At 36.3% G+C, this 26,524-nt stretch overlaps 1 protein-coding gene across 1 annotated transcript in view; it reads right to left on the bottom strand.

Annotated features, from left to right (window-relative positions):
• LOC148943379 (NAD(P) transhydrogenase, mitochondrial-like) overlaps positions 1-26,524 on the bottom strand; it is a 100,155-nt gene that overhangs the window by 55,656 nt on the left and 17,975 nt on the right. Inside the window, exons 4-7 of the mRNA XM_089101643.1 lie at positions 20,765-20,905; positions 17,749-17,871; positions 10,175-10,362; positions 6,979-7,134 (exon numbers count right to left, since the gene is read on the bottom strand). Of these exons, the coding sequence (XP_088957769.1) occupies positions 6,979-7,134; positions 10,175-10,362; positions 17,749-17,871; positions 20,765-20,905 (608 nt within the window). The remainder of the gene's footprint in view (positions 1-6,978; positions 7,135-10,174; positions 10,363-17,748; positions 17,872-20,764; positions 20,906-26,524) is intronic.

Raw genomic sequence — 26,524 nt, 5'->3', positions numbered from 1 at the left:
ATTTTCTTTAGTCTATAAAAATTGCTACTATCGCCATTGCGTTTTTTAAAGAATATTATTTCCATAGCCCCTGCCATGTCTACGCACCCGGTTGTTTTTGCCACAGAAGATTGTTTCCGACGATATCAGATTTAGCAAACGGTTTCATACGAGATCTAGTATCTATTTAAAATTATAAATCTATGCTCTCAAGCAACTCAAAACATCGTAGTAAACTAAACTCACCGAGAACTAGGTGCAGAAAGTTTTCAGCCGTTCTGATATGTCCAATTCTCAAATATTTTACTTATGAATGACCACCTTAGAAAGTGGTAGTCACTAGTTATCAGGCGCAGAAAGTTTTAAGCCATTCTGAAATGTCAAGTACTCAAATATTTTTCTTTTGAATGACCACCCTAGAAAGTACTAGTTACTAGCAACTAGGAGCAGAAGAAGTTCAGCATATCTGATGCGTCCAGTTCTACAATAATTGTATTTGGTATGACCAGCTGCGAATGTTATGGTAACTAGTTACTATGTTCACAATGTTGTCAGCCGTTATCATGTGTAAAAGACTCAATTATTTCGCTTATAACTGACCACTATAAAAAATGGTAGTCAATAGGTATTAGGAACAGAAAGTTTTCAGAAGTTCTGATTTGTCCAGTTCTCAAATATTTTACTTATGAATGACCACCTTAGAAAGTGCTAGTTACTAGTTACTAGGTGCAGAAGGTTTTCAACCGTTCTGATGTGTCCAGTTCTCAAATATTTTACTTATGAATGACCACCTTAAAAAGTGCTAGTTACTAGTTACTAGGTGTAGAAAGCTTGCAGCTGTTTTGATGTGTCCGTTCTCAAATATTTTACTAACGAATGACCACCATAGAAAGTGCTATTTATTATATACTAGGTGCAGACAGTTTTCAGCCGTTCTGATATGTCCAGTTCTCAAATATTTTACTTATGAATGACCACCTTAGAAAGTGCTAGTCATCAGTTACCAGGTGCAGAAAGTTTTCAGCCATTCTGATATGTCCAATTCTCAAATATTTCACTTATGAATGACCACCTTAGAAAATGGTAGTCACTAGTTACTAGGTGCAGAAAGTTTTAAGCCGTTCTGATATGTCCAGTTCTCAAATATTTTAATTATGTATGACCACCTTAGAAAATGCTAGTTACTAGGAGCAGAAATCTTTCATCCGTTCTGATGTGCCCGTTCTCCAATATTTTTCTTACGAATGACCAGCATAGAAAATGCTAGTCATTAGTTACTAGGTGCAGAAAGTTTTCAGCCGTTCTGATATGTCCAGTTCTCAAATATTTTACTTATGAATGACCACCTTAGAAAGTGCTAGTTACTAGGTGCAGAAAGTTTTCATCCGTTCTGACGTGCCCGTTCTCAAATATTTTTCTTATGAATGACCACCTTAGAAAATGCTAGTTATTAGTAACTAGGTGCAGAAAGTTTTCAGCCGTTCTGATATGTCCAGTTCTCAAATATTTCTCTTATGAATGACCACCTTAGATAGTTGTATTCACTAGTTATCAGGCGCAGAATGTTTTCAGCAGTTCTGAAATGTCAAGTTCTCAAATATTTCACTTATGTATGGCCACCTTAAAAAGTGCTAGTTACTAGTTACTAGGTGCAGAAAGTTTTCAGCCGTTCTGATATGTCCAGGTCTCAAATATTTTACTTATGAATGACCACCTTAGAAAGTGCTAGTTACTAGCTACTAGGTGCAGAAAGCTTTCAGCCGTTCTGATGTGTCCAGTTCTCAAATATTTTACTTACGAATGACCACCTTAGAAAATGCTAGTTATTAGTTACTAGGTGCAGAAAGTTTTCAGCCGTTCTGATATGTCCAGTTCTCAAATATTTTACTTATGAATGGCCACCTTAGAAAGTGCTAGTTACTAGCTACTAGGTGCAGAAAGCTTTCAGCTGTTCTGATGTGCCCGTTCTCAAATATTTTACTTTTGAATGACCACCTTAGAAACTGCTATTCATTATTTACTAGGTGTAGAAGGTGTTGAACAGTTCTCATATGTCCAGTCCTCAAATATTTTACTTATGAATGACCACCTTAGAAAGTGCTAGTCACCAGTAACTAGGTGCAGAAAGTTTTCAGCCGTTCTGATGTGCCCGTTCTCAAATATTTTACTTATGAATGACCACCTTAGACAGTGCTATTCATTAGTTACTAGGTGCAGAAAGTTTTTAGCCGTTCTGATCTGTCCAGTTCTCAAATATTTTACTTATGAATGACCACCTTAAAAAGTGCTAGTTACTAGTTACTAGGTGCAGAAAGCTTTCAGCTGTTCTGATGTGCCCGTTCTCAAATATTTTACTTACGAATGACCACCTTAGAAAATGCTAGTTATTAGATACTAGGTGCAGAAAGTTTTCAGCCGTTCTGATGTGTCCAGTTCTCAAATATTTTACTTATGAATGACCACCTTAGAAAATGCTAGTTACTAGTTACTAGGTGAAGAAATTTTTCAGCCGTTCTGATGTGTCCAGTTCTCAAATATTTTACTTATGAATGACCACCTTAAAAAGTGCTAGTCATTAGTTACTAGGTGTAGAAGGCTTTCAGCCGTTTTGATGTGTCCGTTCTCAAATATTTTACTTATGAATGACCACCATAGAAAGTGCTAGTTATTAGTTACTAGGTGCAGAAAGTTTTCAACCGTTCTGATGTGCCCGTTCTCAAATATTTTACTTATGAATGACCACCTTAGAAAGTGCTATTTACTAGTTACTAGGTGCAGAAAGTTTTCAGCCGTTCTGATCTGTCCAGTTCTCAAATATTTTACTTATGAATGACCACCTTAGAAAGTGCTAGTTACTAGTTACTAGGTGCAGAAAGCTTTCAGCTGTTCTGATGTGTCCGTTCTCAAATATTTTACTTATGAATGACCACCTTAGAAAGTGCTAGTTACTAGTAACTAGGTGCAGAAAGTTTTGAGCCGTTCTGATGTGCCCGTTCTCAAATATTTTACTAATGAATGACCACCTTAGAAAGTGCTAGTCATTAGATACTAGGTGCAGAAAGTTTTCAGCCATTCTGATATGTCCAGTTCTCAAATATTTTACTTATGAATGACCACCTTAGAAAGTGCTAGTTACTAGTTACTAGGTGCAGAAAGTTTTCAGCCGTTCTGATGTGCCCGTTCTCAAATATTTTACTTATGAATGACCACCTTAGAAAATGCTAGTTATTATTTACTAGGTGCAGAAAGTTTTCAGCCGTTCTGATATGTCCAGTTCTCAAATATTTTACTTATGAATGACCACCTTAGAAAGTGCTAGTTTCTAGTTACTAGGTGCAGAAAGCTTTCAGCCGTTCTGATGTGTCCAGTTCTCAAATATTTTACTAATGAATGACCACCATAGAAAGTGCTATTTACTAGTTACTAGGTGCAGACAGTTTTCAGCCGTTCTGATATGTCCGGTTCTCAAATATTTTACTTATGAATGACCCACCTTAGAAAGTGCTAGTTACTAGTTACTAGGTGTAGAAAGTTTTCAGCCGTTCTGATGTGTCCAGTTCTCAAATATTTTACTTATGAATGACCACCTTTGAAAATTCTAGTTACTAGTTACTAGGTGTAGAAAATTTTGAGCCGTTCTGATGTGCCCGTTCTCAAATATTTTACTTATGAATGACCAGCTTAGAAAGTTCTCTTCATTAGTTACTAGGCGCAGAATGTTTTCAGCCGTTCTGATATGTCCAGTTCTCAAATATTTTACTTCTGAATGACCACCTTAGAAAGTGCTAGTTACTAGGTGCAGAAAGTTTTCAGCCGTTTTGATGTGCCCGTTCTCAAATATTTTACTTACGAATGACCACCATAGAAAATGCTATTTACTAGTTAATAGGTGCAGAAAGCTTTCAGCTGTTCTGATGTGCCCGTTCTCAAATATTTTACTTATGAATGACCACCTTAGAAAGTGCTAGTTACTAGTTACTAGGTGCAGAAAGTTTTCAGCCGTTCTGATATGTCCAGTTCTCAAATATTTTACTTATGAATGACCAGCTTAGAAAGTGCTAGTTATTAGTAACTAGGTGTAGAAGGTTTTGAGCCGTTCTCATGTGCCCGTTCTCAAATATTTTACTTATGAATGACCACCTTAGAAAGTGCTAGTTATTAGTTACTAGGTGTAGAAAGTTTTAAGCCGTTTTGATGTGCCCGTTCTCAAATATTTTACTTATGAATGACCACCTTAGAAAGTGCTAGTGACTAGTTACTAGGTGTAGAAAGTTTTCAGCCGTTCTGATGTGCCCGTTCTCAAATATTTTACTTATGAATGACCACCTTAGAAAATGCTAGTTATTAGTTACTAGGCGCAGAAAGTTTTCAGCCGTTCTGATATGTCCAATTCTCAAATATTTTACTTGTGAATGACCACCTTAGAAAATGCTAGTTACTAGTTACTAGGTGCAGAAAGCTTTAAGCTGTTCTGATGTGCCCGTTCTCAAATATTTTACTTACGAATGACCACCTTAGAAAGTGCTATTTATTAGATACTAGGTGCAGAAAGTTTTCAGCCGTTCTGATATGTCCAGTTCTCAAATATTTTACTTATGAATGACCACCTTAGAAAGTGCTAGTTACTAGGTGCAGAAAGTTTTCAGCCGTTCTGATGTGTCCAGTTCTCAAATATTTTACTTATGAATGACCACCTTAGAAAGTGCTAGTTACTAGTTACTAGGCGCACAAAGTTTTCAGCCGTTCTGATATGTCCAATACTCAAATATTTTACTTGTGACTGACCACCCTAAAAAGTGCTAGTTACTAGGTGCAGAAAGTTTTCAGCCGTTCTTATGTGTCCAGTTCTCAAATATTTTACTTATGAATGACCACCTTAGAAAATGCTAGTCATTATTTACTAGGTGCAGAAAGTTTTCAGCCGTTCTGATATGTCCAATTCTCAAATATTTTACTTATGAATGACCACTTTAGAAAGTGCTAGTTACTAGTTACTAGGTGCAGAAAGTTTTCAGCCGTTCTGATGTGTCCAGTTCTCAAATATTTTACTTATGAATGACCAGCTTAGAAAGTGCTAGTTATTAGTTACTAGGTGCAGAAGGTTTTGAGCCGTTCTGATGTGCCCGTTCTCAAATATTTTACTTATGAATGACCACCTTAGAAAGTGCTAGTTACTAGTAACTAGGTGTAGAAAGTTTTCAGCCGTTTTGATGTGCCCGTTCTCAAATATTTTACTTACGAATGACCACCTTAGAAAGTGCTAGTTACTAGTTACTAGGTGTAGAAAGCTTTCAGCCGTTTTGATGTGCCCGTTCTCAAATATTTTACTTACGAATGACCAGCTTAGAAAATTCTATTCATTAGATACTAGGTGCAGAAAGTTTTCAGCCGTTCTGATATGTCCAGTTCTCAAATATTTTACTTATGAATGACCACCTTAGAAAGTGCTAGTTACTAGGTGCACAAAGTTTTCAGCCGTTCTGATATGTCCAGTTCTCAAATATTTTACTTGTGAATGACCACCTTAGAAAGTGCTAGTTACTAGTTACTAGGTGCAGAAAGTTTTCAGCCGTTCTGATGTGTCCAGTTCTAAAATATTTTACTTATGAATGACCACCTTAGAAAGTGCTAGTCACTAGTTACTAGGTGCAGAAAGTTTTCAGCCGTTCTGATATGTCCAGTTCTCAAATATTTTGCTTATGACTGACCACCTTAGAAAGTGCTAGTTACTATTTACTAGGTGCAGAAAGTTTTCAGCCGTTCTGATGTGTCCAGTTCTCAAATATTTTACTTATGAATGACCACCTTAGAAAGTGCTAGTTACTAGTTACAAGATGCAGAAAGTTTTCAGCCGTTCTGATTTGTCCAGTTCTCAAATATTTTACTTATGAATGACCACCTTAGAAAGTGCTAGTTACTAGTTACTAGGTGCAGAAAGTTTTCAGCCGTTCTGATGTGTCCAGTTCTCACATATTTTACTTATGAATGACCACCTTAAAAATGACCACCTTTACTTATTAAAGGTTCCTTACAATCAAAAGACCCTGTGGTTTTATAAAGTGCAAGTTATATATCACAAAAAAAGTTCAAAGTTGAATTATAAGTGGAAAAACAATCCTACATATATCAAATTAATATGATTGAAATTACCTTTGTAAGGACTAATCCAACTTCATGAGCAACTCATGAGTAATTCAACTTCAAAGTTGAATTCTAAGTGGAAAAACAATCCTACATATGTCAAATTAATATGATTGAAATTACCTTTGTAAGGAGTAGTTGAACTTCAATTAGTAACTCATGAGTAATTCAATTTCAATGTTGAATTATAAAGGGAAAAAAACCTACATATGTAAAATTAATATGATTGAAATTACCTTTTTAATGAATACTTCAAACTTCATTCTATCCTACATATGTCAAATTAATGATTAAAATTACCTTTGCAATGAGTACTTCAAAATCATGAATAACTCATGAGTAATGCAACTTCAAGGTTGAATTATAAGTGAAAAAAATCCTATATATATATATATATATATATATATATATATATATATATATATATATATATATATATATATATATATATATATATATATATATATATATATATATATATATATATATATATATATCAAATTAATACAATTGAAATTACTTCGTAATGAGTATTTCAACTTCATACGTAATCTTGAGTAATTCAATTTCAAGTTGAATTCTAAATCGAAAACAATTCTATATTTTTCAAATTAATATGATTGAAATTACCTGTGTAATGAGTACTTCAGCTTCATGAGTAACTCATGAGTAATTCAACTTCAAAGTTGAATTCTAAGTCGAAAAACAATTCTACATATGTCAAATTGATATGATTGAAATTACCTTTGTAATGAGTACTTCAACTTCATGAGTAACTCATGAGTCGTTCAATTTAAAAGTTGAATTCTAAGAGAAAAAATAATCCTACATATGTCAAATTTATATGATTAAAATTACCTTTGTAATGAGTGTGGGTGCTTTTTTCCCCGGTATAAGAGCAGTAGTTATGATAACATCAACTTCCTTAGCCTGTTTGGCAAACAATGCCATCTCCGCTGCAATAAATTCTTTCGACATCTCTTTCGCATAGCCTCCAACAGCTTCACCTTCTTCCTAAAAAAAGATAGGAGTTGTGTTTAAATGTACGAACCGTTTTTTCCATTCACAGTCGTACGTATTTTCTACAACCAACTTTTGATTACCTGGGTGTGAATTAACAAGTTTTCGGCCTACCCCTGAGCCAGGGACACAGGGGGGGGGGCTCCCCCTCCAAAATCTCATATTTTTTTTTGTTTTCTCATAATTTTCTTATACTTCTCACAGAATAAGGGATTTGAAGGATCTGCCCCCCCCCAAAAACAGACTCCTGCGTACGTGCCTGCCATGAACCTTATTTCCACTTCTTTTCAAGTGTAGTGCCCGATATAATTGCGCATAGTTGAAATGCGAATAAGCAAACTGTTTTCAATAATATTTACTTACTTTCACACGTTTCAACTTTCACCGTCTGAGATGTAATCTAAGCTATTTGCAGAAGGGATTGCATGCAATAAATTGCAGTATTGAGAATAACTATAGGGAATAAGCTAAGAATAAGTATAATCATATAATAATATAAAGGGCGTATCTAGGGGGAGCCCCCTCCCCCCGAAATGATAGTCCAAATCGTAAAAACGTAACAATAATGAATATAAATAAGTTTTTGATGTGATAATAAAAAAAAAAATTAAACTAGATATGCAAAAAGAAGTATCTACGCTTAAACTAATACAGCTTTTAGCTATTAGTATGTCTGACTTTCTTCTAAAAATTATATTCATTTAATATATACTTCCAATGCTCGGAAAATTGCTCTGAAAATTTAAAATATTTCATGTTATATATATATATATATATATATATATATATACATGTATATATATATATATATATATATATATATATATATATATATATATATATATATATATATATATATACACTGTTATATATATGTTATATGTAAGTCTCTACTTGCAAAGTACGGGCAGTAAATATGGAAATATTTATGAGGAGTGTCCACCATATAGCTCAACGTTGGGATAGTTTTGTACTTCAACGCTGTAATTAACATTAAAGTAGCTTCAAAAATTCACATTAATTAATAAACTAAAGAAAGTAAATAGAAAATAAAATAAAAAGTGTAGTAATAAATAAATTAGTATTTTGTGATTATCAATTAGGGGAAATTTGAAATCCTGAGACATCGGAACTTTGTATATTCGTTGCAAGCTATTTTCTGCATTTTCAATTTATATTTAAATATACTCGTATATGTTGGGTTGCTATACGTCTTAGCTTTTATAAGGAAAATAAAGAAAAATGTAACCTCTGGGCTAAACAGAGCGTGGGCTTTTGGCCCACAGCCTACCTTAATTCCTTGAACCCACCCTCCCGCCCACAACCAAATAAAAGAACGCAAGTTGTTTTGGGAGAGAGAGAAAAGTAGGACTAGAAATATGTTGTAATATTTGGATTTCCGTTGTGTAATTGTTCTATAAGGGCCTATGTTCTATATATTCTCTACATGAGCTCGGAATTAACGCTCAGAATTAACTTACATGAGGTCGGAATTATTGAAATTTTGATATCTCAATTCTCATGTGAGTTTCAAGTCAATGGGTGTGATTTTTAGGAATACACCTGTTCACCGCAGAATTCGACAAGGAAATGAGCGCTCTCCATACACTATCAGTACATGTTTATCCAGCGTTCTTCTGAGCATGTCTCAAAATTCGCATTAATAGGATTATCACTACTAGTGATGTCAATTCACAGAAATTATGGGAGGGGGGTAATCTTCATAACCTAGCGGAGAGAATTTTTTTCAACCTTTTCAATGTAAATACAAGAAGAAGGGACCAAAAAATGTATGGGGAAAAGTACCTCCTCCATAACTCTAATTGATGCGACTGGGGAAGGTCCTTGCAAAAATTGAATCTTCGGCATTCATGCTAGTGCACTTCAGGATCTAAAATTAGGGTACTTGATTGCTAAATATAGGGCAACAAGGCGTCTAAAGTCAAGACAACGCCATGCAAATTCCGGTGTAAATTGGAATCCAATAAATGAAAAAGGGTATGCTCCTTGTAATTCCCTGGAAGCTCCTTGTGCTCCTGGAAGCTCCTTGGAGTCATATCAAATGACTTTTCTGCCCTTATATTTTTTTAAAAGCATGTCTTCTGCTCGTTTTTCTGGATATATTAACATATCTTATCTCGGATATATAATCTGTTCTATATAAGGGTTCGCAATTTTAATTGATTAGCTCTACTTTCCGGAGGCTTTCAGATTTTATTGTAAAAAATATTTTCAAATATAATTTTACGCCTTGCGGATTTACGCCTTGCGTATACTTCATTTACGCCTTGCGGATTAGTTCCTATTCATCCCCTTTTCGGCAGCCCCCCAACTGCACCTCGTAATCCCTGTACGTTTTAAGGTTCGAACTTGTGACTCAGCCTCTTTAACTCTTTAGAAAACGTAGTTTTTTTTCAAATAATCACTAAAATAGATTAGCCTAAAATATGCCTAGGACACGACTAAAAATAAATACCAAGTTAAAGGCGATTTAAGCTACTTTCAGGTCAATACGCGTGAAATTTTTAGTAATAAAATTTAAATATGACGAAGAGCGTATCAGGATTTTAGAAACGCCTTGGTAGGGCATGGCCTAAAATCGGTTGAAGGTCACTTATCTATAATATGAACTTACAATCCCGATTGGCATTGGAACGGAATTTCTATAATCCGTATTAACAGCGAAACAGCAAATTTACAATCCAGATTACGATTTTACAATTCGGTTTGTCAGTGGAAAAGACCATACACGTATGTTTCCTACGTATAGGCTACTAGGTATAGGCTACGTATAGGAGTCGGTAAGAATGACTCCTGGGGTGCAATTTGCCATTGAATTTGAATTAGAATTATTTCTAAAGAACTTGAAACTTTAACGTAGAGAGCGAGAAACGGTCGTACGTAGGATCGAGAAAGGGGCAGTGTCCCTCTATACGGAATAATTTCTGTTTGTTTTAAATTTTAATGTTGCTCCTTACTTTTAGTTGATAAAAACTTTTAAACATGATTTTGCAAAATTCAATATTCAACTTACCTTGAAATCTAGTTCAAGAAATTCAGCACCCATGGACTCAACTTGTTCCTTTACAGCCGACCTGGTATCAAATCCACGGACAATAGCACCCATGTTTTTGGCTTGTCCCATAGCAGCAAGACCTGCTACACCCCCGCCAATGACTAGAATTTTGGCTGGCGGAACTTTACCAGCGGCAGTAATTTGGCCTGAAATTAATGTGTTTCCACTGAAATTAATATGGCAACAAAAAGGCAAGTGAACAACTTTGGCCATAGATATGAGTGATTGAGAAGCCCAAAAATTCACCTCTACTCTATACTTTTAACATTTTATTACCAAGGCCCTCAATAAATGTGTTATGGTGTATGCATTAGAAAAATTTCCTAAAAACGGGGATTCAATTAACCCAAATGAACGCCCAAATTCTTTTCAATTAGCCAAAAGCAACGGGGCTTCAATTAGCCCAAATGAATGCACAAATTAGCGCAAATGAAGGCCCAAATTAGTCCAAATTCTTTTCAATTAGCCTAAATCAATGGGGATTCAATTAGCCCAAAGGAATGCCCAAATTAGCCAAAATCTTTTCAATTAGCCCAAAGGAATGCCCAAATTAACCCAAATCCTTTTCAAATAGACCAAATCAAGGGATTCTTAGCCCAAATGAACCAAAAAATTGTTTGCCATATATGCATTTTTCTTCCACTGGAAATCGCTGTCATGCACACTAAATACATTTAAATCTCATAATACATAAACGTAAAAGAACAGAAGAAAATCTCAAACATCTTTGAAACATTTTTAATAAATGTAATCGAGCCAGTAGTAGATCGTCCATGCTGCTTTTCTTTGTTTTTTGTTTTTACGAAGATACATAAATTGGTAGCTGGTACAACCAGCTGCCAGCTGGTTCATGTTGCTTTTCTTTGTTTGTTTTACGGAGATACATAAATTGGCAGCTGGTTCAGGTTGCTTTTCTTTGTTTGTTTTACGAAGATACATAAATTGGCAGCTGGTACAACCCGCTGCTAGCTGGTATAACCAGCTGCCAGCTGGTCAACCAGCTGCCAGCTCATACAACCATCTGCCAGCTGGTGCAGGTTGTTCCGGTTGCTTTTCTTTGTTTGTTTTATGGAGATACATAAATTGGAAGCTGGTTCAGGTTGTTCGGGTTGCTTTTCTTTGTTTGTTTTACGAAGATACATAAATTGGCAGCAGGTACAACCAGCTGCCAGCTGGTTTAGGTTGTTCACGTTGCTCTTCTTTGTTTGTTTTACGGAGATATATAAATTGGCAGCTGGTAAAACCAGCTGCCAGCTGGTTCAGGTTGTTCAGGTTGCTTTTCTCTGTTTGTTTTACGAAGATACATAAATTGGTGGCTGGTACAACCAGATGCCAGCTGGTTCAGGTTGTTCATGTTGCTTTTCTTTGTTTGTTTTACGGAGATACATAAATTGGCAGCTGGTTCAGGTTGTTCGGGTTGCTTTTCTTTGTTTGTTTTACGAAGATACATAAATTGGCAGCAGGTACAACCAGCTGCCAGCTGGTTCAGGTTGCTTTTCTCTGTTTGTTTTACGAAGATACATAAATTGGCAGCTGGTACAACCAGCTGCCAGCTGGTTCAGGTTGTTCATGTTGCTTTTCTTTGTTTGTTTTATGGAGATGCATAAATTGGCAGCCGGTTCAGGTTGTTCAGGTTGCTTTTCTTTGTTTGTTTTAAGAAGATACATAAATTGGCAGCAGGTACAACCAGCTGCCAGCTGGTTTAGGTTGTTCAGGTTGCTTTTCTTTGTTTTTTTTACGGAGATATATAAATTGGCAACTGGTATAACCAGCTGCCAGCTGGTTCAGGTTGCTTTTCTTTGTTTGTTTTACGCAGATACATAAATTGGCAGCTAGTTCAGGTTGTTCGGGTTGCTTTTCTTTGTTTGTTTTACGAAGATACATAAATTGGTAGCAGGTACAACCAGCTGCCAGCTGGTTTAGGTTGTTCAGGTTGCTTTTCTTTGTTTGTTTTACGGAGATATATAAATTGGCAGCTGGTATAACCAGCTGCCAGCTGGTTCAGGTTGCTTTTCTTTGTTTGTTTTACGGAGATACATAAATTGGCAGCTGGTTCAGGTTGTTCGGGTTGCTTTTCTTTGTTTGTTTTACGAAGATACATAAATTGGAAGAAGGGTACAACCAGCTTCCAGCTGGTTTAGGTTGTTCAGGTTGCTTTTCTTTGTTTGTTTTACGGAGATATATAAATTGGCAGCTGGTATACCCAGCTGCCAGCTGGTTCAGGTTGCTTTTCTTTGTTTGTTTTACGGAGATACATAAATTGGAAGCTGGTACAACCAGCTGCTAGCTGGTTCAGGTTGTTCAGGTTGCTTTTCTCTCTTTGTTTTACGAAGATACATAAATTGGCAGCTGGTACAACCAGATGCCAGCTGGTTCAGGTTGTTCATGTTGCTTTTCTTTGTTTGTTTTACGGAGATACATAAATTGGCAGCAGGTACAACCAGCTGCCAGCTGGTTTAGGTTGTTCAGGTTGCTTTTCTTTGTTCGTTTTACGGAGATACATAAATTGGCAGCTGGTTCAGGTTGTTCGGGTTGCTTTTCTTTGTTTGTTTTACGAAGATACATAAATTGGCAGCAGGTACAACCAGCTTCCAGCTGGTTTAGGTTGTTCAGGTTGCTTTTCTTTGTTTGTTTTACGGAGATATATAAATTGGCAGCTGGTATACCCAGCTGCCAGCTGGTTCAGGTTGTTCAGGTTGCTTTTCTTTGTTTGTTTTACGGAGATACATAAATTGGAAGCTGGTACAACCAGCTGCCAGCTGGTTCAGGTTGTTCAGGTTGCTTTTCTTTCTTTGTTTTACGAAGATACATAAATTGGCGGCTGGTACAACCAGATGCCAGCTGGTTCAGGTTGTTCATGTTGTTTTTTTTTTGTTTGTTTTACGGAGATACATAAATTGGCAGCCGGTTCAGGTTGTTCGGGTTGCTTTTCTTTGTTTGTTTTACGAGGATACATAAATTGGCAGCAGGTACAACCAGCTTCCAGCTGGTTGAGGTTGTTCAGGTTGCTTTTCTTTGTTTGTTTTACGGAGATATATAAATTGGCAGCTGGTATAACCAGCTGCCAGCTGGTTCAGGTTGTTCAGGTTGCTTTTCTTTGTTTGTTTTACGGAGATACATAAATTGGCATACAACCTGAACCAGCTGGTTACCACTAGGACCTTGTTAGAAAAAGCCTAGTTTTCTGAACCAAAAAAAACTAGGTTGTTTTTGTCAGTCTATTACCTGCTGTGGCTTTTGAATTAAACGTGAGTTCTTGTTTATATTACATCTTAATTTACTTAATACGAGGCATTTTTTTTGAAATTAAGGTCCGTTTGATCATAAGTACACAACGAATGATTTCTTAAAAAATTATATTTATTTTCAAAAAGTATATACTTCACTCTATTTAACAGCGTAGTGGCCATGCTTGTTGTAACGCTTATCATACCCTCAACTAATTTTAAAGTCACCTCTGCATAAAAACTTGCAGGCTGTTCCGCTAACCAGGAATTCACTTCCGTTTTTGCGTCGTCATCATCATCGTAACGTTTGCCACTGAGGTGTTGCTTGAGGTGGAGAAAAGGATGGTAATCATTCGGCGCAAGATCAGGACTGTATTGTGGGTGATCTAAAACTTCCCAGACAAAACTGTCCAACAAATTAAGGGTCTGACTAGCAGTGTGAGGTCTTGCATTGTCATGAAGAAGGACAATTTCCTTTGTCATAATACCGAGTTTTTTTACTTTTTTTTTAAAACCGTTCTGCGGAGCTTTCTGAGGGTTAAGCAGTATACTCTTGCATTGATAGTGGTTCCTCCGTTGCATGAAGTTAACTACAAAAACGCCATGCCTATTCCCAAACACCGACGCCATGATCTTGCACTGGGAAAGGATGTCCGGCCTTCAAATTTTCAGGAGAGTGTGTTTGGGTTTCCATTCCATGTTCTGTTGCCTTGATTTGGGCGTGATATGCGAAACCCTGTTTCATCTCCAGTTCAAACGGTACATGACGACGACGTAAAAACAGCAGTAAACTCTTGGTTATTGGAACCGACGGCAAGTTCTTATAAAAACTTTACTTTAAAATTAGTTAAGAGGCATGATAAGTGTTTCAAAAAATAGAGTAAAGTATGCAATTTCTGAAAATAAATTTACTTTTTTGAAATAATCTTTTGTTGTGTACTTATGGTCAAACAGACCTTTATTAAAAAACACACCTCGTAGTATTTTAGCCGTCTTAGGGAGTGGTTAGGACAACAGATAAATCCTTTATTCATGAGGACAGGGTACGAGTCCTGGTGTCGCTGGTTATTTTAATTGGAACGGGGATCAGTGGTTTGACTCCGTAAGCTCAGCCAGACTCGACCCAGCTCTAAATGGGTACCCGGAGAAATCTGGGGAATGTAAACGGTAAAGGTGTACAAAAGCAGAGAATGACTTCCCCCTTTGCACTTCCTGGGTGAAAGGCCATGAAAAGGAGACCCTGCAATATAAGTAAAATTTTGGTGTATCTTCTCCTCCCTTCAGATATCTCTTCCGCATATTTCGGTGATAACCAGATCGAGTTTTCAGCTGGGGTAGGTTGCCAGCAAACACATCGAGTTTTGGCAAATGTTCTTACTGAGGCGACTAAAAATGGATTCGAGTTACATTTATGAGCCTTGGATATCTCCAAGGCCTTTGACACCGTATTCATTCCCAAGCTATTTTTACCCTTTTTAGTCACAGCATTAACATTTCGGTATTTTTTCTTTTTACATATTGGTATTCCAATTCTTTTTTCCGGATTAAAACGGGCATGAATGTTTCCGAAAGCAAAATTCCAGTGCGGCGTGGGGCCCGGCAGGGTGCTGTCCTTTCTCCTACTATTTCATAATTTTGTATATCATCTACTCTTTCTTTTATTCCATCAACTTTCATTTCGAATTCAATTAAGATCTCTATCTTGCTTACGCAGATTATATTCTTTTGATGAGCATGACTAAAAAGGGCCTTTCCGTGTCTGTCTCAAGAATTACATCTAAACTTCTTACCATTCGACTTTCTCTTAATCTTTCAAAGTGTGAATATCTCTCAGTTAATAGTAATATTATGCCCCCTCCAGTTTGCAGATTTTTTCTTTCCTGTTGGTTCCTTCTTTCCGGTGGCTGCGTATCAACATTAGTAAAACACTAAAATCTTTCCGAATGCTCGTGGTCGCTGATTGCAAGAAGAAAATTCAGTAAAGTTATTCTAAAATTGTTGGAAATCCAGGTAGATACAATAGAAAGTCTCTGGTCTTCCGGATATTGGGTCAAAGCATACGGAACTTGCCGGCAAACTATCCCAGTCTACATATAAGTATCTGTCAACCCACAGTGGACTTACTCGTTTGCTGTACTTTTTGTTTTATTTTTTTTGTTTTTTTTTTTTTTATCCGCAATAGTAATTTAAGTAAGTTATATTCATTAACAGATAATATTCCAACATTTCAAATATGAAGTTCTAAATTATTAAATAATGCTCCATTAAGTCCTGGCCCGCTAAATTAAGTCTTGGTCTGCCTTTTGTCATAAATAGTTGTTTTTTTTCGTGTTTTGTATCTTGAATGTTTTTCTTTTCTTTGCTTACTCTGCTCTTGTAAAGTTTTTAAGTTTTATGTACTCGTGTATGTAATGTATTATCTACTTTTTTTGTTATACTCCACAATTATCATTTTTGTGTATGACGTGAGTTAAAAATAAATTATTATTATTATTATTATAGGGATTTTAAAATCCAATGCCATATTCTTTATCTTGTTTAACTTATTTTACTTAATCTGAATCAGGTAGGGAGATTTTTCACAGTTGATGGCCTAGGTCCCCAGGCCTGGTAGTAGTATTCCTAGAAACACATTTTGTCAAAAAATGTGACAGATTTGAGCACACTAATCACAATTTTGAGCAGGCTAACACAATAAATGCACATATTTAGTTTAAGGACGCCTTTCTTAGCTAATTACTAATTTATAGCAATAAACTACACCTTAGTTTGAGATCAGGTGGGGATATGAATTCAAGTCCCCCCCCCTCTCCTATCCCCCAAACAATCTACTGTCAAGCATTACTGACTAGCAGCAGAGCCAGTCGGACGGCCGGCATGAAAAAAGAAAGACGCCCGAATTTCAGCAATACCCATATAAGGTCGCACGTTTTTTTAAGAGGTGAGAGTTACGCACATTTTGCAATTATTTAGGTAGAAAATGCTACCCCTAATGACTTACTACACTTCGTAGCCACTTAAAGAGAATTCCTAAGCATACGAGATAAAATATCTTTTCAAGGAGAGACACTTGAAAATTTCAGTCCAAAGAGCATATGCAACTCATAAGAGTGGAAAACAGTGCTAGTGTAGACAAAAAAAAAAAAAAAAAAAAAAAAAAAACAAACCATCTAGCCTCAATACTAGCACCAGTTTTCACTCTTACAAGGTACCCATACTTTTTGGTCCACTCCATGATAGAAAGTATATGTGAAGCTTTAAATGTAAGGTTTTTTAAAAGTCGCATGGTTACGCTCTGTAGTCTATCAATTTTCTGTCGATTTAAAAATGAATACTGATCAGCAGGATAAAAAGAGGGTTTTGACGCAATATTGAGCGAAGGAAAAAGCGGGATGAACCACAATACGAATAGCTGAGAAACGAAAATGGTAAAGTTGACAAAACGTCAAAGGAGTGGCAATAAATACTCATTTTCGGGTTTGACTAGAGCATGCCCATGATCCAGTGGAGAATTTTTTTTGTCCGCTTATGAGCTTGAGTTTTACAAATATGTTAAGCCTTATCTTGATTGACATCATTTGCCCTGCCAGCAGTATTTTTTGTAGGCGGATCATTTTTGAACAGGCGGCTAGGATTGGACAGTCAATATAACTTTACAACGTTCGAATTTTCTGACAGCTATGATTGGGTGTCTAGTTTAAGCCGTCCCTGCTGCTGGCAGAGGGTGGACGCCCCCCATTGCACTTCCTGGGTAAGGGGCCGTTAAAAAAATATCATCACTCCTGGTACAATCAGTAAAGGCCAGTACTGTATTATTTTTTATTCTTGTACAGCCATTTTAGGGCAAAGTTAGTCACAGAGGCTTTAGCGAAAAAACAAAGTTATTTCACATACAATTTTATTGATTATTTTGAATCTTGAAACTTTATTTTTTAAGAGCATTAAAATGCCTTGAAGATCAATAGAATTTTCATATGACGTCATCTCTACGTCATCTCATCGTAGAGTTGACGTCATGTCAACTCTACATATGACGTCAACTATCAATTGTGTGCTTTGACAATAAATTTAAATATTAAAAGTTGGGGTTGACTGACCAAGCTGTAGAATAACTCTTATAATATAATCAACTTTTATAAAATCGAAGCAAGTCATATAAAGATATAGACAGTTTACACAAAATATAAAGAAAAACAGGATAGAAAGGCTTGGGCAATCACCTGAGTCTAAGGAATAGAATCGGAAGAAAAAAAGAATACTAACAAGACAAAAGTTGGCTAAATAACAGATTAAATACAAAATTACCAGTGAAAAATCGGCCAAAATTATTGGCTGCTTCAATGACGGCGCGATATCCAGCAATATTGGCCATTGAGCTTAGTGCATCAAAAACCTGGGCACGGGAAATTCGGGGCACACAATCCATCGCTGAAAACAAAAAACCACAGGTTGAAATTAATTGTAAAATTCAGTTCCTTTTTTATTCAAAAAAAAAAGAAACAAACACACAAAATCGGCAAAACGCCGAAAATTTTCTTTCGTGTTTTATCATAATACTCGATATAAAAAGATAAAGAAACAAAATAGAAAGCAAATAATTTATATAAAATAGAAATCATAATAGAAAGCAATCCAATAATAATTCCAGACATACTAAAATATGAAATGACATAACTACATTTGCACGTCCGAATTTATTGTACAAAAGCAGAATGAGACATTGCTTACATTTCACATATCACGGGACAATCCGCTACAGTTTGAAATCAGGAACACGGAGCGGTACGCCCTCATCACCCGCACCCCCTTCCTTCGCCGTTGTTCATATGTTGCGGGTAAATTGGCTGTAGTTTGAGTGCAGGCGTTGCCACTAGGCCAGGAAGTTTAGGCCTAAGGAAACGACGAAAGGGAGGGAGGATATTTCACTGAATGGTGTGGTTCAAAAGGGATAAGCCACCTTTTAATAAACACTTTGTACTAATTCAGAAACTAAAATGAAAAAAGAGATTTAAGATTTAACTGAAGAAAGGCATGGCTGTGCTGGCGATGACACATGGGATCAGAACTTCATACAGTTATAATTTCGGACTGCAATGGGTCCAAGACGAAGGTAAGGATATGGTCTGGATTCAACGTGAAGCTAAAAATAAAAACTAGCATTTTATTGGCAAGAAATTCAAAATAGGGTTCTCGATGATGTATGCTAAATGCATTTTAAATTTTTTTTATATTAATTATTTAATTGTTGTTTGTTATATTAATTATTTTATCATATTCATTAATTTAGTCTTAAATTCATTTATTTATGAGCATCTGTTAACTTTTTTGCTTCTATATTCATCTTCACCACTGGACATGATAACGTAGCTTTGTTTTTACCTATTAATTAGTAATTTCATCTATTTGTCTGTTTTCTATTTCAATTTTGTTTGCTTTTTACAAGAAAAAGCAAACTTTTGTTTGCAACTTTGTTTGCAACAGCAACTTTTTGTTTGCTTTTTAGGCACAAAGGTATTACTTGAAAGAGAAAACACCTGGCAAAGTTTACACATTTTAATTTCAATCTGTTGTAAATTCCAACAATCGCAGGAAACAGGCCTATTACAAGAAAAATACAGGAACTCTGGGGGAAATTATAACATTTTAAGATTCATGAAGCGAGCAGGTACTAAGCCCCGTCCTCTAAGTAGGCCTACATACCAGACTTAAATGGTAGGTAAAAACAATTTCAAACGCAGCATTTTAGAATAGGCCTTACCTGCTATAGGCCAAAACTTTTAGATAGCCCTTACTTTGGTTTTCTTTTCCTCGTTATAATAAGAAAAATATAGCCTTCGATGGACGAGTACACGATCGTCACCCTAGAGCCCCCCCCCCCCCCCCGAAGAGATGGAAAGAAAACTTCTCTCCCTATAACCTGCCATAACTCCTCCACCTGGCCGACAACAGAAGCACATACAGAAGTCATATCAATAAACTGGTTAAATAAGAGGCCCCAAAACAACCTTCGAGGACGGACGGGACTTAAGTCAGTAAATCAAGTCAATAAGCAAAATGTAACTAATATTTGAAAGTCCATTTTTTTCATTACATAAAATTTTACTGAAATTAGATTTTCTCGTCTTTTGTCTTTTTGGCCAGACAAATAGAAAAACACTTGGACAAGGAGAGCTTTGAGAAAAGTATGACTAACGTTAAAACTTGGTCAGATTCAGAGGAGTTACTTGCTCGAATATTGGAGGACAGCAAAGGAATTCACAAACTGGCTAGCATTTTTACTTTTTTTGTTTACCAATAATTAAAAATGAACTGTTGATTGTTTTCAAACCATTGAGGTTTGAAAAAGTTATTCTGTTTTTATTATTTCGAGAAAAACGTCTTCAAACACAGCTCATCAAGAAGACATCTAGCTTAACTTTTCTTATTTAAAAATAAATAACACAACCAAAAGCAAGGTCATGTGGAGACCCAGTTCGTTAAAACAGACTGCTTTAACTGTATTTTTGTAACTGTATTAACTGTAACTGTATTTTTGGTTATTCTTAATTCTGCTCAGAGTACGTTGAGTGGAGATTTCGACAGAAATATTTGCAATTGCTCCAGCTCCAGCTGCTCTCTTTTTTCACTGGTTGTTATTTCCCGTTTTTTTTTTTTTTTTTTTTTTTCATTGTGATTTCTCGTTATGTCATGCTTAGCCAGTGTGTCTCAAAAATTACATATAACTATCAACCTGACAGCTGAACTTACAAACCCGCGTCTTTGGGAACAGGGTTCAAATCCTGGTGTCACCTATCCTTTGAACTAGGGTGGGGGTCAGTCCTGAGACTCGGCAAGTTCGGCCTCCACAAGATTGAGGATCACACGGTTAAACAAATTCCCAAAACACCTGAACTTCAGATACCAGGTGAGGCGGAAAACACCTAACCCTCCTGCAAGCTAGCAACTAAGAAATCAACGGATAGGGTTCCTATGGTATAATATCCTATAATATCACAGTAAACTAGTCTATATTTTGAAAAATTTTTTAAGATAACTTTTAGACATCCTAGCCAAGTGATTAGCGCGCTAGATTTAAAATCCTTTTTCCATGGAGACAGGGACCCAGCTCTGAATGAGTACCAAGAAAAACTTGGGTGTAAAATTTGGGAAGCGTCGGCTGATTTACCTCCAGCCACACTTTGAACACTCGGCCGAAGGCAGAGAGTTAGGAGCTTGGTACCTGCGCTGCGCAGACCGGTCAGCATACAAAAAAGTTCTTTTTTTAAAAGACAGCTAATTAAAACATCTTAAATTGCTCTTGACAACAAATTGAAATTCTTACCAAAAGCAGTCATCTTCCTTTGAGCAAGCTTGTCAACAATGTCTTTGTTTTGAGCAGGATACAGAAATGAGTACAAAATCCCATTGTCCTTAAAATTTGCAACTTCAGATTCCAAAGGCTGGCGAACTTTCAAAATGATGTCTATAATTATAAGAAGGGTGAGAATTGTCAAAATTCGAAACGATATATTAAAACAAACTTTTAACAATTAATTAATTAAAGAATGATTACTCAATGATTAACCAACTTCTCATTTTAATTGAGAACGCGCTGTTCTTTGATGCGAAGTATCACCCTCATTTTCAATTAAAGGAAGTTCTAGCATAGAACAATTCATAGTATATTTAACCATAGTTAACCATACAAAGCCTTACTAACCATAGCATACAAAACAACTGAAAACTCAAGACAATAAAAACCAAATACAATGCAGCAAACAAAACTGATGGGTGCCAATTTATTCTAAATGTACTCTAGTAAAGAAGCATATGTTCAAATGTGTATCTTGTTTTCACTGAAACAAATATTTTGCTTTTGTTTTAATTATAAACAAAAAATTAGATTTTACCCCAACCAGGGGCTAAAGACCCGCCTGACCTTAGGTCAAAGGGGATCTACAGTGCTACCCCATGGGAAACAAGAAGACACTAGGCTACAAAATGTATAAAAATGGAATTATTCCCATGGGGAAACACTCCCATAAAAATGGGAAGACTTGGTAAAAACAAATCTCATGAAAAATTTCCTGACAATACTCATGCCTTTATGGGTATTAAATAAAAAAAAACAAGTTTTTTAAACTGAAAGTAAGGAGCGACATTAAAACTTAAAACGAACAGAAATTATTCTGTATATGAAAGGGGTGGTCCCCTCCTCAACGCCTTGCTCTTTACGCTAAAGTTTAACTCTGTCTCACAACTTTTTTTTTTAAACAATTAAAAACTTTAGCGTAAAGAGCGAGGCGTTGAGGAGGGGACAGCCCCTTTCATATACGGAATAATTTCTCTTCGTTTTAAGTTTTAGTGTCGCTCCTTACTTTCAGTTTAAAAAACTTGTTTTTTTTAATTTAATTTCTGATCTTTTTTTAGTTAATGCAGCTTTTATTTGCATAAAAATTTTACTTTTCTTTTGCTAAATGGATGTCTTTACAAATTAACTTACGTAACTAACTTCTATATTCGTATATTTTTCTTCTGGCAAAAACATACAAAGTTGCAGATTTTTGCAGATATGAGCTTGAAACCTATGTAATAGGGTTTTCTGATACGCTGAATCTGACGGTGTGATTTTCATTAAAATTCTTTCACTTATAGGGGATGTTTCCCCCTTTTTAAAAAATCGAGTAAATTTTCTCAGGCTCGTAGCCTTTGATGAGTAATACTAAACTTAATAAAATTTATATATTTAGAATCAGCATTATAAACACATTCTTTTGATAAATTTATTTACATCAAAATTCCGTTTTTAAAAGTTTCGATTACTATTGAGCCGTATAGCTTGTTTTTTTATTGTTTTTTTTTATTACGTATATGTTATTACGTATATTAGGGGGTTCTCCCCTTAGTCAATACTACACTCTTTAAGTTAAAACTTAAAAAAAATTTTAATTCACAAACCCCTGAATCACAAAGGCCGTTTAATTAGAATAGATAGCTCTTTTGAAAGCACTAAAAAAAACTGTAGCGTAAAGAGCGAGGTATTGACTTGGGGGAGAACCCCCTCATATACGTAATAACATATACGTAATAAAAAAAACAATAAAAAAACAAGCGATACGGCTCAATAGTAATCGAAACTTTTAAAAACGGAATTTTGATGTCAATAAATGTATCAAAAGAATGTGTTATAATTTCGTTATAATTTCTGTTCGTTTTAAGTTCTAATATTCCTTCTTACATTTCAGTTGAAAAAACTTGTTTTTTTGTTTATTTAATTTCTGATCGTTTTTTAAATAATGCTTGGAAATCCGGCGCCCCGTTCATAGAAATGTCCCTTACCCCAAAGAAACATCCTCCACGGAAATATTCTCACGATTAACCCCCCCCTCTAGCCCCCCCCCCCTCCAGAAAAAATCCTTGCTGATAATGTTTTTTTACTTCCGAATACCCAATATATAATGCTGGCAAGTCCGGCGCCCCCTTCATGGCGATTTCCCTTCCCCCATGAAAACTTCCTTCATGAACAGATCCTCCAACATAACCACCGACCCACCCTTCCCTCCCACTACCAGAAAAAAAACCTCCTGAAAACTTCTGTATAGTTCCCAATAACCAATACTATATGTTAACATTGGGTAAAGTTCATAACTTTTAGCCCTCCCTCTGGGAACTTCGGGGGATTAAGTCATCCTATAAGACATATTTATTATATTTTCGACCCTGCTGAACAAAATGCCCATCAAAACATTTTTATCGAGTGATTTTGGGAAAAAAATAAGTGTGGTAAGGGGCCTAGTGGTCCCCCATTTTTTTGGCCCTTTAAATTGAGAACTATAAAGTATCAGCTAAGTTTCAACAAGCCCTCGCGTGATATTCTACGACCCACGGGTCGATACGATCCCCCCTGGGAAAAAAAAAAAAAAAAAAAAAAAAAAAAAAATAAAACACCCAACCGTTATCTTTCTTCTGGCAAAAAATGCAAAATTCAAAATTTTTTTAGATAGGAGCTTGAAACCTATACAGTAGGGTTCTCTGATACGCTGAATATGATGGTGTGATTTTCATTAAGGTTCTATAACTTTTAGGGGGTCTTTCCCCCTTTTTTTGAAAATCAGTCAAATTTTCTCAGGCGCGTAACTTTTGATGGGTAGCAATAAACTTGATGAAAGATATATATTTGAAATCAGCATTGAAATCCGATTCTTTTGATATATCTATTGGTATCAAAAACCCGTTTTCTAGAGTTTCGGTTACCATTGAGCCGGGTCGCTCCTTACTTACAGTTCGTTACCACGAACTGTTTGATTTTAATAAAATATAATTTCACAAATTTATTTAGTCAGACCAAATTTTGACATGTGATTTTTTGAGTAAGTTCATTTTCTTTTCATTACTTTTACATTGTATTTCACTGATAACAGTTGCTGAATATATAGCCAAAATGTCCACTTAGATTGTACTTTTGTGTTATTCACTATCTTTAAAAATGTCCTTGTTATCTTCTCTTGTTTTGTATATATGAACTATAAAAGAGTGGGGCACCTAGTCTATAATGTAGTTCTATGTTATGTATTGTGTGGAATTGCATACAACAAGCTTTTCTTTATCTTTTGGTAACAGAGGTTCATAGAGCAAAATCCGGATCTACTCAGTTTGTCCGGTTATGATAAAATGATAAAGCTACGCCCAGATGACCACTCGCTTGAAAACAAGGATGACCACTCGCTCTCGCAATTCATAAGATAAGATAAGATTTATTGCTGAAAAACGGCTATCGCAAGCACGAAAGGGCCGAATTCGCACTTGAGTGTCAAATAAAGCGAAAAAAGAACAACAAAAACAAACAACCAAACAATCAGAAAATTCCGGCTTTTAAGATAGAGGTACCAGTGCTTGATGATCATGACGAGATTCTTTGGGTGTTTGCAAAGCCCTAACGCCTTCCCTCCCATTACAACAGTATTGCTGTTTCTGTTTTTTATTATTCACCAGAACAAGATGTCAGTTCTCAAAAAGCTTACCGGGAAAAACTTCAATTAAGCGCCGACTACCTACACGGTAAATCACGGTAAATAACCAACGGGTGGTTATGTTCCTGCTTGGTGACGCTAACGAACTACGACTTGAGTCTTTGGATGCAGGATTGGGTCTAAAAGAGTTAGTTGATTGCCCAACAACAAAAGATGATACGGCTCTGGACCGCATAGCTACTAACATGTCTCAAGTCTATTGGAAACCTTCCCCAGGCCCCCTAATAGGAGGAAGCTACCACTTCACACTTGAGCTAAATCCCACAAGCAAAGTCCGGGGTCACCTATACTACAGAAACAACTACAAGTCGGCCAATCAAAAACAGCAGATTGTTTGGTTTTGGCAATTGGCTTACGACTGAAAAATGGGACAGCATAATTTCTACGCCTAATAATGATGAAATGGCCACTACTTTTCAAGAAAAACTTCTCGGCAAGTACCATTTCTATTTTTCCTGAAAAAGTTAACAAACGTTTTTCAGCAGATCGTCCAAACGTTAAAAAAGAAATCCAAGCACTAACCAGGAAAATGAGACAACTTTTCAGGAAAAAAAACACAGAAAAGCTACTACCCTGAAGAATAAAATCAGAGGAATGACCCACCAGGTTACCGCAGTGTACTACCAAAAGGAAGTATCTCATTTATTGGATTCTAAGCCTGGACAGTGGTTCAAAAGAATAAAGCAAATGACAGGTAAAACGTAGACTGGATTTTGGCTATGATGAGCCAGATAAAGAAACTTTAGATCGCCTAAACACTCACCTGGCAGCGACTGTTCAGTCACTTCCACCACTAAACTAGGAGGATTTTCCGCATCCATCTCCAGATCTTATGGATCTCACAATAATCACAGAATCCCAAGTTCGCCTCAAATTGATAAATTGATGAAACTTAAGAGGACCAGCTTTAAACCACTCGATATTCCTGTTGACCTCATTAAGGCTTTTCCTCAATTTTTGAGTGCTCCGTTAACTTTAATATTCAACAAGATTACAATGTCAAGCCAGTATCCGCAAAATTGGCAAAAGGAATTCATAACCCCTATCCCCAAAAAAGGAGCCCCTGTGATTTTACTGGTGTGCAGCCTATTACGATGACATCGATTTTTAGCAAGATCTATGAAAGTTTCATCACTGGGTGGCTGAAAACTTTTATTCTGGATAAAATTAACCCTCAGCCTCGGTAATATTCCCAAGACTTCGACAAGCCATTACTTAGTTAGTTTGCTTGATAAGATTTTAAAGCATCTAGATGAACCGTAACGCTGGGCCAACCTCATTGCGATTGACCTAAAGAAAGCATTTGATTTGATCTGCCATAGAACCCTTATTCGCAAGCTATTGACAAATTTTAATGTTGTTGCATATTTCGTAAGAATAGTTGCAATTTTTTAGGTAAAAGTCAAAAAGCTGAGTATAAATCAGCCTATTCTGATCCCCAGCCAATCTACTGTGGAGTTTCCCCTAAGAACAATTTTAGGCCCTCTACTTTTTTTGGTTATGGTAAATGAGTTGACAAATGATGATTCGGATCGGTTTAAGTTCGTTGATGATCTATCCGTACTGGTTCTAGGCGAAAAGAGTGTTTCAAGTGAGGCAGAGAGAATAATGGCAATTTTATCATGCCAAGCTGAGGAGGGCAAAATGATCCGTCAATCGTGAAAAATCGCTCGCATTAACTTTTTCCTTTCTGAGGGACAATTCATCCCTTGCTGTCCATAATGTTTCAGGAATCATGGATATCAAACTCTTGGGAATATATCTCATACATGACCAAACAAAGGGATAGCAGTGGGAAAAACAGACACAGGAGATGATCAAACAGACAAACCTGGCTATACCACTTACTACTTCCAACTCACCGCAGCACCAAGCCACCTGAGGCCAACACAGCTACGCACGCTCCTCCTCCACCCCAATCTATTCAAAGCCACCTTTTTTACACTCGCCCACGAAGCTCCAATTTCCTTTAAATCTTTCTTTATGATGTCCTCCCCCCCCACCAGACGGGGACGACCTGCTGTCCGTTTAGCCCTTGACGGTTGGCCGAAAAGAACAATCTTCGGCAATCT

Source organism: Artemia sp. Qi Xiang Cuo, chromosome 15, assembly GCF_049724085.1.
Source record: "Artemia sp. Qi Xiang Cuo chromosome 15, ASM4972408v1, whole genome shotgun sequence".
Taxonomy (NCBI): domain Eukaryota; kingdom Metazoa; phylum Arthropoda; class Branchiopoda; order Anostraca; family Artemiidae; genus Artemia; species Artemia sp. Qi Xiang Cuo.
This window is presented reverse-complemented; position numbering and strand designations above follow the sequence as displayed.